The sequence below is a fragment of the Tupaia chinensis genome, unplaced genomic scaffold (genome assembly GCF_000334495.1).
Source record: "Tupaia chinensis unplaced genomic scaffold, TupChi_1.0 Scaffold000164_1, whole genome shotgun sequence".
In the NCBI taxonomy this organism is placed as follows: Eukaryota; Metazoa; Chordata; class Mammalia; order Scandentia; family Tupaiidae; genus Tupaia; species Tupaia belangeri.
In genome coordinates this window covers 4,804,391-4,821,511 of record NW_006159638.1, presented here as the reverse complement: position 1 = coordinate 4,821,511, position 17,121 = coordinate 4,804,391, and the positions used below count along the sequence as shown (strand labels likewise).

At 37.2% G+C, this 17,121-nt stretch overlaps 1 protein-coding gene across 2 annotated transcripts in view; it reads right to left on the bottom strand.

The window, feature by feature from the left end:
• PTGFR (prostaglandin F receptor) overlaps positions 1–17,121 on the bottom strand; it is a 47,948-nt gene continuing 30,827 nt past the window's right edge. For both annotated transcript variants that reach the window (XM_006146084.3, XM_006146083.3), the window contains one exon: positions 1–1,297. In XM_006146084.3, coding sequence (XP_006146146.1) covers positions 995–1,297 — 303 coding nt within the window. In that variant the 3' untranslated portion in view covers positions 1–994. The remainder of the gene's footprint in view (positions 1,298–17,121) is intronic.

The following is a 17,121-nucleotide window of genomic DNA, read 5'->3' as shown; positions in this document are numbered from 1 at the left end:
GTGTGTGTAAAGCAGAAATATATTAGTTGCATAGTATTTGAATATGACATATTGACTGTGTTTCTTTTGTTTTCTGACAATGTTTTTACCAATGTTCTTTACACCTATCACAAGTTTCGGTTCTGTTTGTTTGCATTACCAGTGGCAGAACTTCTTAAGAACTGCTATAATACAAGTTGCCTGTGTATGTGCTGATATAGATCCTTTGTTTCTCTAAAGATCATTTATTGTGCATCTGTGTACTTTTATTTTTAGAGAAAAAGGGGATTATTGAAACAATATAAATCTATGACTTGCCAGAAACAAAAACAAAGAGCTCTCAAATGGATGCCCTTCACAATAATTAATGCAAGTAGTCATATTTGTCAAGTATGACAAGAATGGGTCCATTTCTAAATAGGTTCTCAAGGTCAGGTAGCCTGTTAGCCAAACCCCTCAAAAATGCATAAGTCGTCGTGTATCGCAGGTGTCACAGCCATGCTTATATTGATTGAGGCCACACAATGAGAGATAAAACAGACCATATCAAAAAATGAGGGTGCTCCATTTTCTTGAGCTTGGTCTATTGGAAATAGCTACAGAATAATAAAAACATTTTTAAAAATTTTAAATTTAAAATAAAATAAAAATACCAAAGTAGCCATTTTGCTATGCAGGTAGCATGAAAAATGTTCTCTGGTAAAAAGGGCAAGTAAATGTATTAGGCTACAACAGATTCACTCATTTCAAAAGCATGAATAACACAGATCAGTCCAAAATTATTTTCAATTTTTAATTTCCATGGTATTCTTTCATTGTGTCTACCTCCAGTTGACAAAAACAAACAAAAATTTGCAATACAGTTAATTGAACAAACTTCAAAAGATAAATCTGACCAAAGTGCCTCCAAACTATGTGCTGAGGTTTGAATTTTCCAGTTAAGCTATATCTATTTATCTAATTAACTGAAATATTGCCAAAACTTTTCTTAATTCTGTTCTAGTCCTGTGCTGATTTACTGCTCTATTAAACTAGGTGCTTGCTGAGTTATTTTTTCTGCTACTGGTGACTCAGATATAGCAGCAACCTTTAAGGAATTTTTGATGGAGCTAAGCTCCCAAATATGCAAGCTGATCACATCTGCTCCACAACAGCGTCTAGCAAGTTTGTAGAGATTCCTAAGGACAGCCTTCCGTAGAAGAATATAGACCCAGGGATCTAAGATTTGATTCCACGTTGCCATTCGGAGAGCAAAAAGTGTTGTTTCACAGGTCTCCAGAGAATTATTTCCATTTATTCCAATGTTGGCCATTGTCACCTGCAAAACAAACCAAAAAGGGAAAATGAGCTGGCACATTTTTTTCAGTCCTATAGTTATTAAACTTAACAAGCTAGGCTATATGACCCTCATTACACTTTTGACAAAGTAAGGTTATTTTGAGAAATATAAACAAAAAGAAATGGATGGTAACAGAAACACTGATACAGATAACCGAATTCTTTAAATTCAAATTGACATCCGAAATAAAAAATGATAACTTGAATAGTAAGTCAAACATGCACCAGTAGAATGACCAAAAGCAGAACAACATTAATATCAGTTAACTAATCTTCCCGTATTTCTGGGAATAGTAAGTTCAAAGAAAACACACATTTGTATATTAAAAAAAAAAAAATTATAGTGGCCAGCAAGTGGCAGAGTGGTTAAAGGTGCTGGACTCCCACATGGCTAACTATGGTTTGAGTCCCAAACCTGGAAGCTTGCTTTCTCACTCCACCCCACACTTCTCTCTTTCTCACTATGTCCCTTTCTGGTCAAATTTAAATAAATAAATAAATAAATAAATAAAGTTAAATTACATTGTTCTTAAAAAAAGCTAAAGTATATATAAGTAAATAAATAATAAATATATTAACAGGTTCTAAAATGAATTTAGTACATCTGATATTAATTTGCACATGGGATCTAAAATTGTTGTGAAATGTTATTTTAGAATTTTCGGCTTGGTAACTGCCGTATCAATGTCTTCTAGTTTATATTCCCTTACCTATATCTCTCACTCTACCCTTCACCTGGTTAATATATTCCCAAAAGTATGCCATGGAGTTTTCTAAGGGACTTGGTGCAGGGGGATGAGTTCTCTTTCGTACTACATTTATACCAAACAGTAATAATATATTTTGGTCTTATCAGTCCATTTCTTGAAAACTCATGATTTTGAAAAGATTATTTAGTATAATCAGTTCCATAAATGGTCTCAGATACATGTTAGAACCAGGCAAGTCACTGAAGCCAGATTTAACTAACAGTTGCAGAAAAAATCAGGAGACTTGGGAAAAAATTTGGCTGTATAAATAATACGAAATCTGTGAACAAATGAGGAAACTGAAACACTAAGTGAGGCTTGGATCAATATGTCACCAGGGTTAAGAGATGCTGTAACAAAGATTAAAACCCAAATGAAAGAAAACGATGCAGGGGCAGAGAAGAGTTATCTGTCCTGAAATGGAAAGGCGATTGTTAAAACGTATTGACTAAGTGTAAAGTAATATTGACAGATAGGATAACACAATGCTCAGGATATGTGTTTTTCCCTTTTTCACTTCTACCCCATGATGAAGGATACAATTTCATTCCAGTAGTCTCTTTCTTCTAGTTCTTTAAACTGGTCTTCAGATGTCCTTTTGGACTTACCGTTTTTTGTTTGTTTGCTTGTTTGTTCGTTTTAATCCAAATGTATATATGCACCTAGCTGCTATGTTCCTTCCATTATTTCTGTTCTTTGGCAATGATAAAAATCAAAAATCAGTAAGCAAAATATTGGTTTTTGGGACCAGCAGTTAATGTAATGGCTATGTCACTGGACTCCCATGTAGTCGACCACAGTTCGAGTCCCAGATCTGGTGGCTTAAACTCATGTCGGGCGCTTGTGTGTGCATGCCTAAGATCCCAAGAGGAGAATGGAGGAGAAGGGATTGTGGTGTGGCCAAACTCCTGGGGGGTGATTTCGCTTTCTGTCTTTCTGTCTCTCTCTGTCTTTCTGGAGAGCGCATGCACCCCTCTGCAAAAAACCTCTCCAAAAAAAAGAAAAAAGAAAAGAAAATTGTTTTTTAAAAAGCCAACCTCAGCCTACAGACCAACTGTAAAGGCACTCAACAACTTTACGAATAAGTATCTTTTTGTTTTGGTTTGGTTTGGTTTGAAGTTTAATTCACTCGTAGTAGACAGCACATGTGCATGCATAATGCTGGGAGGTGGAAGGGCACCCTTAACAGAGTATCATTGTGCCGTTATGCCCGTTCTTCAATCCCCTCTCTCTAGCCCTCTAGCTATCAGGATCATGACATATTTACAAGTCGACCTGGAATCCAAACCAGTTGTCAGCCGTGTGACTTCCAGCCCTACAGCTCAGTTTGCTACCAGCTGCACTAGAAGGCTGAACCTGAATACACACTATTACATCTTCTTTGTATAAAAACAAACTGAGGCACACAGAACACATAGCTAGAAACAAACAGAAAGGATTGTGTCAGAACTAATAACCAATGACAGTTTAACTTGAAAGCATACTATAAACATACTTAAGAATGAAATCAGTACTATATGCTGCTGTCCAAGAAAATAATCAGCCCTTGCTGATTATCAAGCCAGCTTAATTAAAAATAATTACATTCGTGGTGGCACTTGAATCAATCTGATTGGTCATAAATACAAGATAAATCGAGAGGTTTTTGTTTTGTTTAATTTTTGCCAGAGGGTGTATGTGTTTGCAGGATACAGAGGGGAAGGGAGTGAGAAAGCACCCTTCTCCGTGGGGAACGGTCATGTCAAAATCCTTCAGTCTCCATTTCTCCCTTCAGGACCTTGGGCCCAGTGTCTTTTTCAAGGTGATAGATTCAGCATTTTAACCATAAGTTGACCATGTGAGATCCAGCTGCCTTGATCACCACACCATATACTGACCCCATTTACTTTTTCAAAAATTGTCTGAACTAGAGCCAGCAGGTGGTGTGGTGGTTAGAGGTGCTGGATTCCCATATGGTCCACTGTGGTTTGACTACTGGACCTAGTGGCTGGCTTTCTCCCTTTTTTTCTCTGTCTCTCTCTGGTCAAATTAAAAGATAATAACAAATGGAAATAATAAATAAATCATTCTTTCAAAAAAAAATTGTCTGAACTGTGGACCACCAGATGGCATAATGGTCTAGTTGCTGGACTCCTTGTCTGAACTGTGGACCATCAGATGGCATAATGGTCTAGTTGCTGGACTCCCACATAGCCAACCATGGTTCGAGGCCAAGACCTGGCAGCTTAAAACTCATGCCAGTGCACATGCATGAATGCCCAAATTCTCAGGAGGAGAATAGAGGAGAAGGGACTGCAGTGTGACCATTGTCCCTGGGGGGCGCTGATTTCTCACTTACTCTCTTTCTGTGTCTCTGATGAGCACACATACCCTATAGCAAAAATTTATCTAAAAAAAAATTTGTCTAAACTTATTGAGTTGTTGGAAAAATCACGATGTATTTTTCTATTTAAAAATGCATCATAACTTTTCCAACAACCCAATATTTCTCTGGAAATCACAATTCTGGAGTCATAATTTAAATTTTTCTCTAGCATATATAGGTAGCAATTGAAATTTATTTCTCTTAGTTACAAATCAATGTTTACCCTAGTATTCTCTAAGTAACAGCTTAACAACTTAAATTTCTCATCAAATTTACCCCCTCCTATGTACTTTTCAGCACATTGAGAACAGATTCATTCATGGCCTAAAATATCATTCCTAGTCACAAATACAAGATAACGTACAGCTTAGTTCTTAATCCATTTCCTCTACAAAATAGCCTAATGCCATGGCTATACCTGACATGATTTTCTAATAACACTTTGTTATATGTTATTCAATTGTTTCAGAAACATTTCCACTACATCTTCAACTCCGTCAAGAAAAAGACTGTCTACCTGTGGACAACTACATCCTCGGAATGATGCTTAATACTTGGTATATAACGGGTTTTCGATAAATATTAAATGAAGGCATGAATGAAATAAGAAATTTTAGGGATCATGGAGCCCACAAATCATACTTTATACTCTGCAGAGCACATACCAGGTGCCTGATTGCTAACTGTCGTACCAGCGTCCCTGTAATACACAAAATGATCCCTGTTTCCTTCAACAAACTCCTCCTATCATAAATGAATAGTTCAACATGTGGTCAAAGACAGATTTAACAGGTTGTACTCTTTTTTCTTTTCTTATCTCTCTCTCTCTCTCTCTCTTTGTTTTTTTCAATAGGCGAGGTTGTCTGACATGGGAAAGTAGGGCCTTGAGAGCTTAGCATAGCTAACATGCCACTGTTGTATCTCTTTGGCCTGATTTTGGGATGCAATTAAGACATGGTTTTGTTTTTAAAGAATTATTTATTTAATTTAATTTACTCATTTATTTATTTTAATTTGACCAGAGAGAGAGAGAGAGAGAAAGAGAGGAAGGGAAAGTGAGAAAGCAAGCCACCAAGTCCAGGACTCGAACCATGGTCGGCCATATGGGAGTGTCCAGCATCTTAATCACCACACCAACTGCTGATCCCCAACAACATTATTAAGTTCCATTAATCATTACTTCCCTAGGACTGCAGAAAGGCTGTCATTTACTAATATATTTGCATAATAATAATAACCAAAAAATATAAATTATTTTATTAGAGCAAGATACAGTTAGGAAATCATTGTCTAAAAGTCAGTTTGAATACAATATGAAAATATGCTATCCTTGCCATTTAAGCTTTTAAATGAAAATTCTGATAATGTTTAAGTAATAAAAATCTAATTTTTACATAAAAGCAGGAATTTTACAATGTGGCATACATTATTAGGTTGCATTGATGTTCTTTGCGAAAAACATACTCATTGCCAGATTTCTGATAAGCAATCTTTCATGAAGCATTTTATCTAGCCTAAAAACTCATAGCAGGAATAAGCATTATATCTACAACTAACACTGTGACTGAAGTATGTGGCTTGTAGTCAAGTGTAAGAAGAAAACTTTGAAAGTTTTGTCCAAATGCTCTAGAAAGAAACCTTCAGCATCTTATTATCTTTAACAAAGCCCATAATGCCCTGCAAGATCTGCCTTCTACGAAACAGATGGAGTTCTCTCCTTTTTGGATAAATCACAATTAGTTCTACAAACACAGGTGCAGTCCATCCCTCTGAATTAGTTACTGTTGCCCATCTCCTTGATTCACTACTGGCCCAAACCTTGCTCTGCCAAAAAGACCTCATTCCCATGCTCTCACTCATCATACTGACCCAAATGCACAGTATCTGTCTTGAGTAACAAAGGTTAAGGTAGGCTGAAGTATTGCAATAACCCTGGACTGCTTCAATCTGAGCATGCTGATAGCCATCTGGCATGTTGAAACTGGGGATTAGGTTACCATTTTCATACCACTAAGAACCAGTTGGAAGATATATGTGAACTTTCAATTAAGCCAAGGTGCTTTCTCAGGTAAAATACACTAATAGTAAAAAATTATTCTTGCTTTTGCCCAAAATGCAGTTTTGGATGAATACACAATACACATTTTTCTCTAATTGGATAAGCTATGTAGTTTATTACAGAACTTGAAAGAACCTTAAAAACCATGTCAGCACCATAGCACAGTGATGAATTCTGTGTTTATATTTGTTTTTCACATTTTTCTTTTCTCTAAAACTTACTGTCCAATTCATATTTTGATTTTTTTTCATTTTCTTTTTTAGATTTTTGCCATGGGATGTGTGCTCTCACTGGAGAAAGACAGGGAAAGGAGGAAAAAAGAGAAATCACCCTTCGGGGAGATAGACTTGCCGCAATTCCTTCTCTCCTTGGGATTTCTGGGATGCACGCACACACACCTGGCATGATTTTCAAGCTGTCAGGTCCCAGACTTGAACCATAGAATCGGCCATTTGGGACCCAGTTCCTTAACCACCACACCACCTGCTAGCCTCCATACTTCTATTCTTAACCATTTCTCCATGAGTTTTTGAAATGAACTGTTTTGTCTTCTTCTACTGCCCCCAGATGATCATCTGGGACTCATTCTCTATGAATAAAATTCCATAACATAAAAAGGGTTTTACAAATGTAGTGAGATTTCAGGAGGCAGAGGGGAGGGAAACCTATAAATTAGTTTAATATTTCTGTAGGGTAATCTGGCAAAATATGTCACAAGTCTTTATAAGGTAGTTCCTCTTGAAACTACCAATACTATGTCAATTAATTTATTTGAAGAAATTAAATAGGATTAATGTACAAAAATCCATAGGATTTTTCATCTCACAGAGTTTATAAATGGAAAAATAGAAGCAAACTTCAGCACAGACCTAGAAAAACAGATTATAGTAATACTTACACTTAGAAAAACAGATTATAGTATACTTACACCTACACCTTGAAATAGTTCGCAGCCCTCAAAATGATTTGCCGAAAAATGCTTACAAAAAAAAAGATATAATGTAGTTAAAATAAAAAAGATTATAAAATAATATTATTTAGTTTAAATAATATAATAGTTACTACAATTATTAAAAATTATTGTAGGGGCCAGCAGATGACATAGCAGCCAAACACAGTTCAAGTCCTGGACCCAATGGCTTTAACATTACACCGTGTGTGTGTGTGTGTGTGTGTGTGTGTGTGTGTGTGTGTGTCTAAGATCCCGGAAGGAGAATGGAGGAGAAGGGATTGTAGTATAGCCATCCCCTCTGGAGAGGAGGGGGTGATTTCTCACTTTCCTTCTCACTGTCCCTGTCTTTCTCTCTCTCTCCAGTGAGCACATGCAACATAAGATAAAAACCTCTTCAAAAAAAAAATTGTATAATTACTATGCACTTTCTGAGATAGGTACCACTAACATTCCCATTTCAATGATTAGGAAAAGAAGACAAAAATTAATTAACTTGTCTAAGGTCTAACAGTCAATAAAGACAATCTATTTCCTAAACAGAGCCTTAGATACATAAGGGTGAAACGTTTGGTGTTTTCCTCATGGGAAGCTTCCAGGTGTGCTTCCAGAGACCTTCCCGAGTATGCTGTGCATGTGTGTGCCATGAAAATGGGCTAGCTGAAACTGGGGCTGGATTCTGGCATTGGGTCTGTGTTGAGAGTGCTGTCTCTCTGTTTCTCTCTTTCACTCATGGAAGAAATAGATAAACTCAAAGGAAAAAAAATAGCCTTTCTAATACACAGTTATGTGCTGTAAGAAACCCATGGGAGAATACAAACAAAAATATAATTGTACTTCACAGAGACTAGATATGTACTTATGGAGGGAAGGATTTCTAAAATGACCCCTAAACCTGTTTCAACCAAATTCCTGGAACCTGTGAATATGAGATATGACACCCATGTTTATCTTACATTATATGGCACAGTCAAAATACCTTAGGGCAGTGAGATTGTCAGGTCTAATCTAACTGCATGAATCCCATTAAAAAGAGAAAACTTCCAGGGCCAAGAGGTGGCATAGTGGTTAAGGTACTGGACTCCCATGTGGCTGATGGGGGTATGAGTCCCAGATCCGGTGGCTTGAAACTTGCACCAGGTGCATGTGTTACTTGCCCAGAGTACTGAGAGGAGAATAAAGAAGGAATTGTGGTGTGACCAATCCCCCGGGGGTGAGGGGGTAATTTTTTAATTTCTATCTCTGTCTCTGCCTCTGTCTCTATCTCCAGCAAGCACATTTTTGCCCTATAGCAAAAATCTCAAATAAAAAAAAAAAGTGCAGAGAACTTTCTCCAGCTCACAGCACAAGAAATCAGAGAGATTTCCTCACCATGAAAAGGACTCAGTGCACACTTCCTGGTTTGTCCATGGCAGGGGGTGGGGTGCGCAGGAGAAGGAATGCAGGCTGCCTGTAGGAGCAGAGAGCAGCCCAAACTGACATCCAGCCAGGAAATGGGGACATCAGACCTACACACACGAGGAACTGTATTCTGTAAATTACTTGAATAAGTCTTGAAGGAGATTCTTCCCCTATCTTCTAGATAAAAGCCCAGGCACACTCTTAACTTGATCTCAGCCTGTGAGACCCTGAACAGAGAACCCAGTGGAATCCAACCAGACTTCTGACTTACAGAACTATGAGATAATAACATAGGTGCTAAGATGATAGGAATCTGTCACACAGCAATAGAAAACTAATACAGTATCATGAAGGACTTAAAATTAGAAGCCTTAGAGAAATTTAATACATAAAAAACCTACAACACTCATTACACTTAATGGAGAAAATGCAGATGCAATTTAAAATCTGGAGTAAGATGAGGATGCCCACTATTACTACCACTGCTTAACACAGAATTGTTCATTCTTTGCCAGTGTTATAAGAAAATTAAAAAAAAAAAAATAGCTTAAGAATTAGAGGAAAAGGTCCAGACAAGTTGGGGTAGCAGTAGTGAAAGCTCTTCAAATGCTGAAACTCATATGGAAGATCAAGATTTGAGTCCTACATCAACCTGTACATGCCAGGTGCATACATGCATATGCATGCCCATAATCTGGGCTGGCTAGGAATGGCTGGGGATGGATCACGGTCTGACAATTTCTTGAGGGTGCTTATTTCTCTATATATATATCTCTCTGTCTCTCTGTCTCTCTCTCTCTCATGCACACACACACACACACACACACACATACACAAGCACACAAGAAATAAAATAACTTAAAGAAAGAATCAAAAGAGATAAACTTTTGTTGCATAGAAAAATGGCTAGGTGCAGGTCCCATTGTGCAGCAGGAAAGCCCTATGCATCGAGAACAGATTCCTCATGGTCAACCATTGTTTGAGTCCCAGTGCCACTGGCTTGAAAAACATGCCTGGTACTCTTGTGTGCAATGCCCCAAATCCTAGTAGAATGGAGAAATGGAGGAAAAAAGATTGTAGTGCCATGCCCTGTTGGGGTGGGGGGTGGGGTTCCTCTCTCCCCTTTTTTACTCTCTCCCCCTCACATGTGTGTGAGCACACATACTCTCCGGCATTTAAAAAAAAAGAAAGACTGGGACCACCAGCTGCACCATGGCTATGTCACTGGACTCCCATGCAGTTGACTGCAGTCTGAGTCCCAGACCCAGTGGCTTTAACTCACACCAGACGCGTGCGCGTACGTGCTCAAGATCCTGAGAGGAAAATGGAGGAGAAAGGATTGTATCATAGCTATCCCCCCTGGGGGGGGTGACTTCTCACTTTCTATCTCTCTGTCTCTCTCTGTCTTTCTGGTGAGCACACGTGCCCTATAGCAAAAATCTCTCAAAAAAAGGAAAGAAAGAAAGATTATTAAAATAAATAAACAATTGAAACCAACAAAAGAGTTCGGCAAGTTGCTCTAACAATTCACTCAAATCACTTAGAAAAGTCTCAGTAATCTCGAGAGTCAGTCTGAAAATGACCACCAAAGGCTCTGTCCTCCAGCCCATAGGAGACTGTCAACAAAAGCTCAACAAATTTCTTGCACTACTGTAAAACACAAGCTCCAATTTCACTACTCCCTTTCCAGTATGTAAATTCTCCGTTAATTTTTCCATCAAGCTACCAAGTATTGTGGTTTTATTTGTAATACCAAAAAGCCAATCCCTTCCTCTGTGGTTATATGGAAGACATTGTATTCTTAAGAAGTTTTGCAAATAATACCACAAAAATGGCCTCACTTAAAAGAACATCAGTTTTCCCAGAAACAAAACAAGAGGACACAAATATATGTAATCAACAAGAAATGAGTCTGCGCATTCAGGTTAATTACTGGATAAAGGAGACAGACCAAACTAACAAATTAACTTGGTTAGATTAATCAATGAAAGATAATGAGATTCAAAAACTCTCCAGCCCTGAAGTGCAAAAGTCTAAAATCCCAAAGGGAATGGTATCTGGTTGGCGTCCTAGAGAAAAATTGACCTTACTAAACACATTCATATTAAGAAGCACATCATGAAAAAAAATGAGGTGGTATAAAACTAAAATGGCATTTACTACAAGTTTATAGAAAAGAAATCAGTGTGTGAAAAAGATGAGGTAATGTCACCCGGGGGGGGGGGGAAGAAAAGAAACTTTACAAATCAATATGAAATCAAAAGAAAAGAGTTTAACATCTAGAAGAGACCCCCAATTTCACAAATGGTGGATAAGAACCCACTTCATTAAACTCAAAGACCACAATGAACTGAAACTCTTCCGCCAAAAACTCTCTGCCCTTCGTTGCTTGGCCTACACTAAACATAGATGAAGTTTCTTAGCAGAACTGCTTCTTGGAAGGCCATCAGCACTTTTTCACAGGGCTCTTTTGTAACAGAGCTGGTCTTGTTTATGCTTCCCCAAATAAACTATAAATTCCTTTGAGGTGAGGATCCCACTTTAGTCATAGTTATATATTCTTGTAGTACATGTGTAAATACCCATAGCAGACACTAGTGAGTTTTTTCAAATGACCACTGAGTTTTACTTGAGACCAAACGGAATCATGGTCACAGCAATAATAATCATGGTCATAAGAGAACCTCTTACTGCCTGCTTAGCAAATTGTCATAAGAAACTCATCTCATCTGATTAAATCGCTGATGTAGTCAGTATTATTATCCACATTTTACAGTGGTTAAAACTGAACCTCACAGGACCAGCAGATGGCATAATGGTTATGTCACTGGACTCCCACATAGTAGACCATGGTTTGAGTCCCAGACCCAGTGACTTAAAATTCACGCGAGGCGTGTGGGGTGGAGGGCAAGATCCCAAAAGGAGAATGGAGGAGAAGGGATTGCAGCTTGACCATCCACCCAGGGGGTGATTTCCCACTTTCTGTCTCTGTGTCTCTGGCAAGCGCATGCACCCTATAGCAAAAATTTCTCTTAAATAAAGAAAAAGAGAAAAAATATATCTGAAGTTCACAAAGATCCTTCAAAATTTGCCAGAGAATACTAGCATGTTCAAACTCAAGTAGTAAGATATTTTTGCACACTACTATAAGCTATCAGAGCTCACCTATTTAGAAGTAGAGATTAAAGTATAGACTGACTTCTTACTCTCATAGAAATGGTTTCAGTATAGTCCTATGTTATGAAGTCAGCAATAATGAAGATGCTCATTGATAAAGACCATGTAAACTGGCATATCTCTGCATATAGTCGGTGCCTGATAACTACTTGGTAGGTGAATACAGAACCAAAGCAGGAAACCCAACTAGTTTTCCAAGTCAAGGAATCCTATCAACCAGGAATGAATATTGATCCTTTTTTTCCCAGTACCAGAAGTTGGAGAATAATTAAGCACTTCTAATTCAAAAAGTACTGCCTCTTCTCAAGCCAGAATTTGCTGAGGCTAGTTATGGTGGGAACAACTCTGTTTTCCTCCCCAGGAAGATTCACTTCTGCAGGGTACTCAATTTTTTAAATATTTTAAGGTCTCACAAAAGAGCTCTGCAAAATAAAATAATACTCTTTTCACATTTTACAGTTTAATTCATTTCAAAATCAAAGTGAAAAATGAAATGTTCTTTAACAGTTAAAAGAGAGTTTGGAATCAAACTCTAACTAAACCTCAAACAAGGCATCTATAAACTAGCCTTGTGTTTCATCTGCCATATGCTAATATATGCTTTCCAATAAATGACACACATGTGGTCCTTCACACTGTAAGCACAAATGCAGTAATGACTGAACATTTCTGTATCAAAATAATTTTTACTTATTATTTTTTGCTTATTATTTTACTTAAAATTTTTACTACTTCAAAGGAGATTTCTCTAGAGCAGAAAAACAGGAACATGTATAACTAATATATGGAATTGCCTAAGTTTTTATGTGTATAAAGCTGTGCAAAATCAACACCAAAAAATTATTCATAATGAATATAAAAAAGCTGGGCCAGCCCTGTGGTCTAGTGATTCAGGGAGGCAGATCCCACATAACTGACTGTGGTTCAAATGCCAGCTCCATCATCTTAAAAGACATGCCACATACGTGTGCATGCATGCCCCAAATCCCAAAAGGATGGAGAAATGAAGGAAAAGGAATTGTGGCATGATCACGCCCCATTGGAGGGGTGCTTTTTCCCTCTCCCTCTCTATTTCTGTCTCTCTCTGGCAAGTGCATGTGCCCTCTGGCAATTAAAAAAAAAGTAAAGCCAAATAACTTTATTTCAGTTTTTTTTTTTAAATGCAAATAGGTAACTGTATATTTTCAATCAAATGAATCCCCATCAAAATGCCCTTTGCTGAACCAGCAGAACAGGCATACTGAGATTATTAATCAAGTAGACTAAAGTACAATTAAGTATGTTTTCTTTAAAATTTTTGTATAAGAAGTATTTTGAAAATATTTCCTTTCCTCAAATAAGTACAGATTCCTATAAGGTGAGGGTCCCACTTTAGTCATGTTTATATACCCTTGTACCACATGTGTAAATGCCCATAGCAGACACTTGGTGAATTTCTTCAAATTACCACTGAGTTTTACTTGAAGACAAAAGGAATCATGGTCATAACAATAGTAATCATAGTCATAAGAGTATCTCTTACTGCCTGCTTCAAATAGTCATTTATATTTGCCTTACTTACCAATATAAGTCCTAGAAAAGTAACTTATTTATTACTCATGTATTAAATGAAATTTCTAGCAAAAAGCTTTCCGTCATATACTGCTCTATTACAATCCATTTTCTACCCAGCAGCCAAAGTGATATTTCAAAATCATGCATCCGACCATCTTTATCTTGTTAAGAGACCCTTCCATAGCTTCCAAACAAATTTGAATCCAAAATCACCACAGCCTACACAGCACATCATACCTAGATTGGCCAAAACCACAGACAAGACAAGATACTAAAATTGGCAAGAAATAAATGTCAAATGTCAAATCACTTACAAAAGCTATCCCATCAGGCTAACACCAGACCTCTTACCGGATACAATGTAAGCAAGAAAAGAATGGGGAAATATATTCAAAGTGTTCAATGAAAACCAATTTCAACCTAGAATACTTTACCTGGCAAGATTATCCTTCATATGGGAAAAGAAGATAAAAACATTCTCAGATAAACAAAACCTGAAAGAATTTACCAACTCCACACCAGGACTTCGAGAAATTCTGAAAGGAGTACTATACCACACCAGGACTTTGAGAAATTCTGAAAGGAGTACTATACCAAAAAAAAAAAACTAAAGTCAGACAGACAGCAATAAAAGAACATAAAACAACCGAGTATATGGCCAACTTAATGATAGGGACAAGTCTGGAAATATGGATAGTAATCTTGAATGTAAATTAATTAAATTCTCCAATCAAGAGACACAGACTGGCTGAATGGATCAAAACTCCCCATCTGCTGCCTACAAGAAACCCATCTCATGGATAAAGACATATATAGACTAAAAGTGAAGGTCTGGAAAAATGTATACCATGCAAATGGAAATCAAAAAAGAGCGGGAGTCGCTATACTGATTTCAAACAAAATAGGCTTTAAGTCAAAAGACCGTAAGAAGAGGGAACCAGCAGTTAGCGTAATGGCTATGTCATTGGACTCCCACGTAATTGACCACGGTTCGCGTCCCGGACCCGGTGGCTTAAAACTCACGCCGGGCGCGTGTGCGTGCGTGCCCAAGATCCCGAGAGGAGAATGGAGGAGAAGGGATTGCAGCGTGACCATCCCCTCTGGGGGGTGATTTCTCGCTTTCTGTTTCTCTGTCTCTCTCTCTGTCTGGCGAGCGCATGAGCCCTATAGTGAAAACCTCTCCAAAAAAAAAAAAAAACCGTAAGAAGAGACGAAGAAGGGCATTATATAGTAGTTAAAGGACAAATTCACCAAGAAGATATAATGCCTATAAATATCTATGCACCCAACTCAGGAGCACCCAAATAAGTACCGGAAAGACTGCTAGATCTAAAAGGAGAGATAGACTGTAACATATTAATTGTAGGAGGTCTCAACATCCTATTATCTCCTCTAGATAGATCAATGAGACAAAAAATAAGCAAAGAGATTCTGGGCCTAAATAATACCATAAATCAGATGGACTTGATAAACATCTACAGAACTTTCCACCCAAAAAAAAAAAAAACAAAATACACATTTTTCTCAGCCCAGCATGGTACTTTCTCAAAGATTGACCACATGATAGGACACAAAACCCACCTTTACAGGTTCAAAGGCATAGAAACTATATCCAGCACCTTCTCTGACCATGATGGAATTAAACTTGATCTTAATCTCAGGAAAAAACCCTCAAAAATACACAAATACTTGGAAACTAAATAACCTGCTTCTGAAAGACTCCATGACTACTGAAGAGATTAAGATTGAAATCAAAAGATTCATGGAAACAAATGATAATGAGTGCACAAGTTTCCATAATTTATGACACTGCAAAAGCAGTCACGAGAGGGACGTTCATAGCAATTAGTGCACACAAGAAAAAGATGGAAAGGTGGCAAAAGGACAACCTAACATCATGCCTCAGAGAACTGGAAAAACAACAACAGAAAAATCCAAAAAAAACGCCAGGAGAAAATAAATAAAGATTTGCGCAGAAATCAATGAAATAGAAAGTAAGCGAATTATATAGAAAATAAATGAGAGGAAAAAGCTGGTTCTTCGAAAAGATAAGCAAGATTGACACACCATTAGCTAGACTAATTAAGAAGAAAAGAGAAAGAAACCAGACACATCAAATTTGCAGTAAATCGGGCAACATTACTACAGACAAAATAGAAGTACAAAACATCATGAGAGGATTCTGTGAGTGACTATATGCCAACAAAGAAGAAAACCTGGATGAGATGGACAAATTTCTAAACACATATAACCTACCAAGATTGACTCAGGAGGACATAGAAAGCATGAATATACCTATAACAAGCAATGAGACTGAATCAGTAATAAATAACCTACCAACAAAAGAAAAAGTCCAGGTCCTGATGGCTTCACTGCTGAATTTTACAAAACTTTTAAAGAGGTAACCCCCATTCTACTCACACTGTTCCAAAAAATAAGGAACCCTTCCAAATTCATTCTATGAAGCCTCCATGACCCTCATTCCCAAAATGGATAGGGATATGGCAAAAAAAGAAAATTACAGACCTATATCTCTGATGAATGTAGATGAAAAATTCTCAACAAGATACTTGCTAACCATATTCAACAGCATATAAAAAATATTACTCATCATGACCAGGTAGGCTTTATTCCAGAGAGTCATGGGTGGCTCAACATACTCCCAAAACCATGAATGTAATACACCATATTAACAGAAAGAAAGATAAAAACCGCATGATCATTTCAATTGATGCAAAAAAAGCATTTGACAAAATACAACATTCCTTTATGATTAAGACTTTCAGGAAAATTGGCATAGAAGGATCATTTCTCAGCATAATAAAAGATATATAAGAAAAACCTATACTAACATTATACTGAATGGTGAGAACATTTTCCACTAAAAATTGGTACAAGACAAGGCTGCCCACTTTCCCCTCTCCTCTTCAATATAGTACTGGAATTCCTAGCAATCAAACAAGAGAAGGAAAAATAAGGCATTCCAATAGGAAAGAAAAGCTAAAGTTATCTCTGTTTGCAGATGACATGATTGGATACGTAGAAGACCCAATAGTGTCCATGAAAAAACTTCTCAAAGTAATAAATGCATACAGTAAAGTGGCAGGATACAAAATTAATTTACAAAAATCTATAGCATTTCTATATACAAACAAGCAGACAAAGACAGAATTTAAAAAAGTAATCCCGTTTACCATAGCCACAAGAAGTATAGGATGCCTAGGAATAAAACTAACCAAGGAAGTCAAAGACCTCTATAAGGAAAACTATGAAAACCATAAAAAGAAAATAAAAAAGGACACAAAGAAGTAGAACATCCCATGTTCCTGGGTTGGCAGATTAAATATAATCAAAATAGCAATCCTATACAAATTAGTCTACATATTTAATATGATTCCTATAAAATTACAAGAGACATTCTTCACAGATCTAGAAAAGACAATCATAGAATTTATCTGAAATTATAAAAGACCCCATATCACCAAAGACATCCTGTGCAAGAAGAGTAGAGTCGATGGTATCTCACTTCCTGACCCCAAAATAAATTACA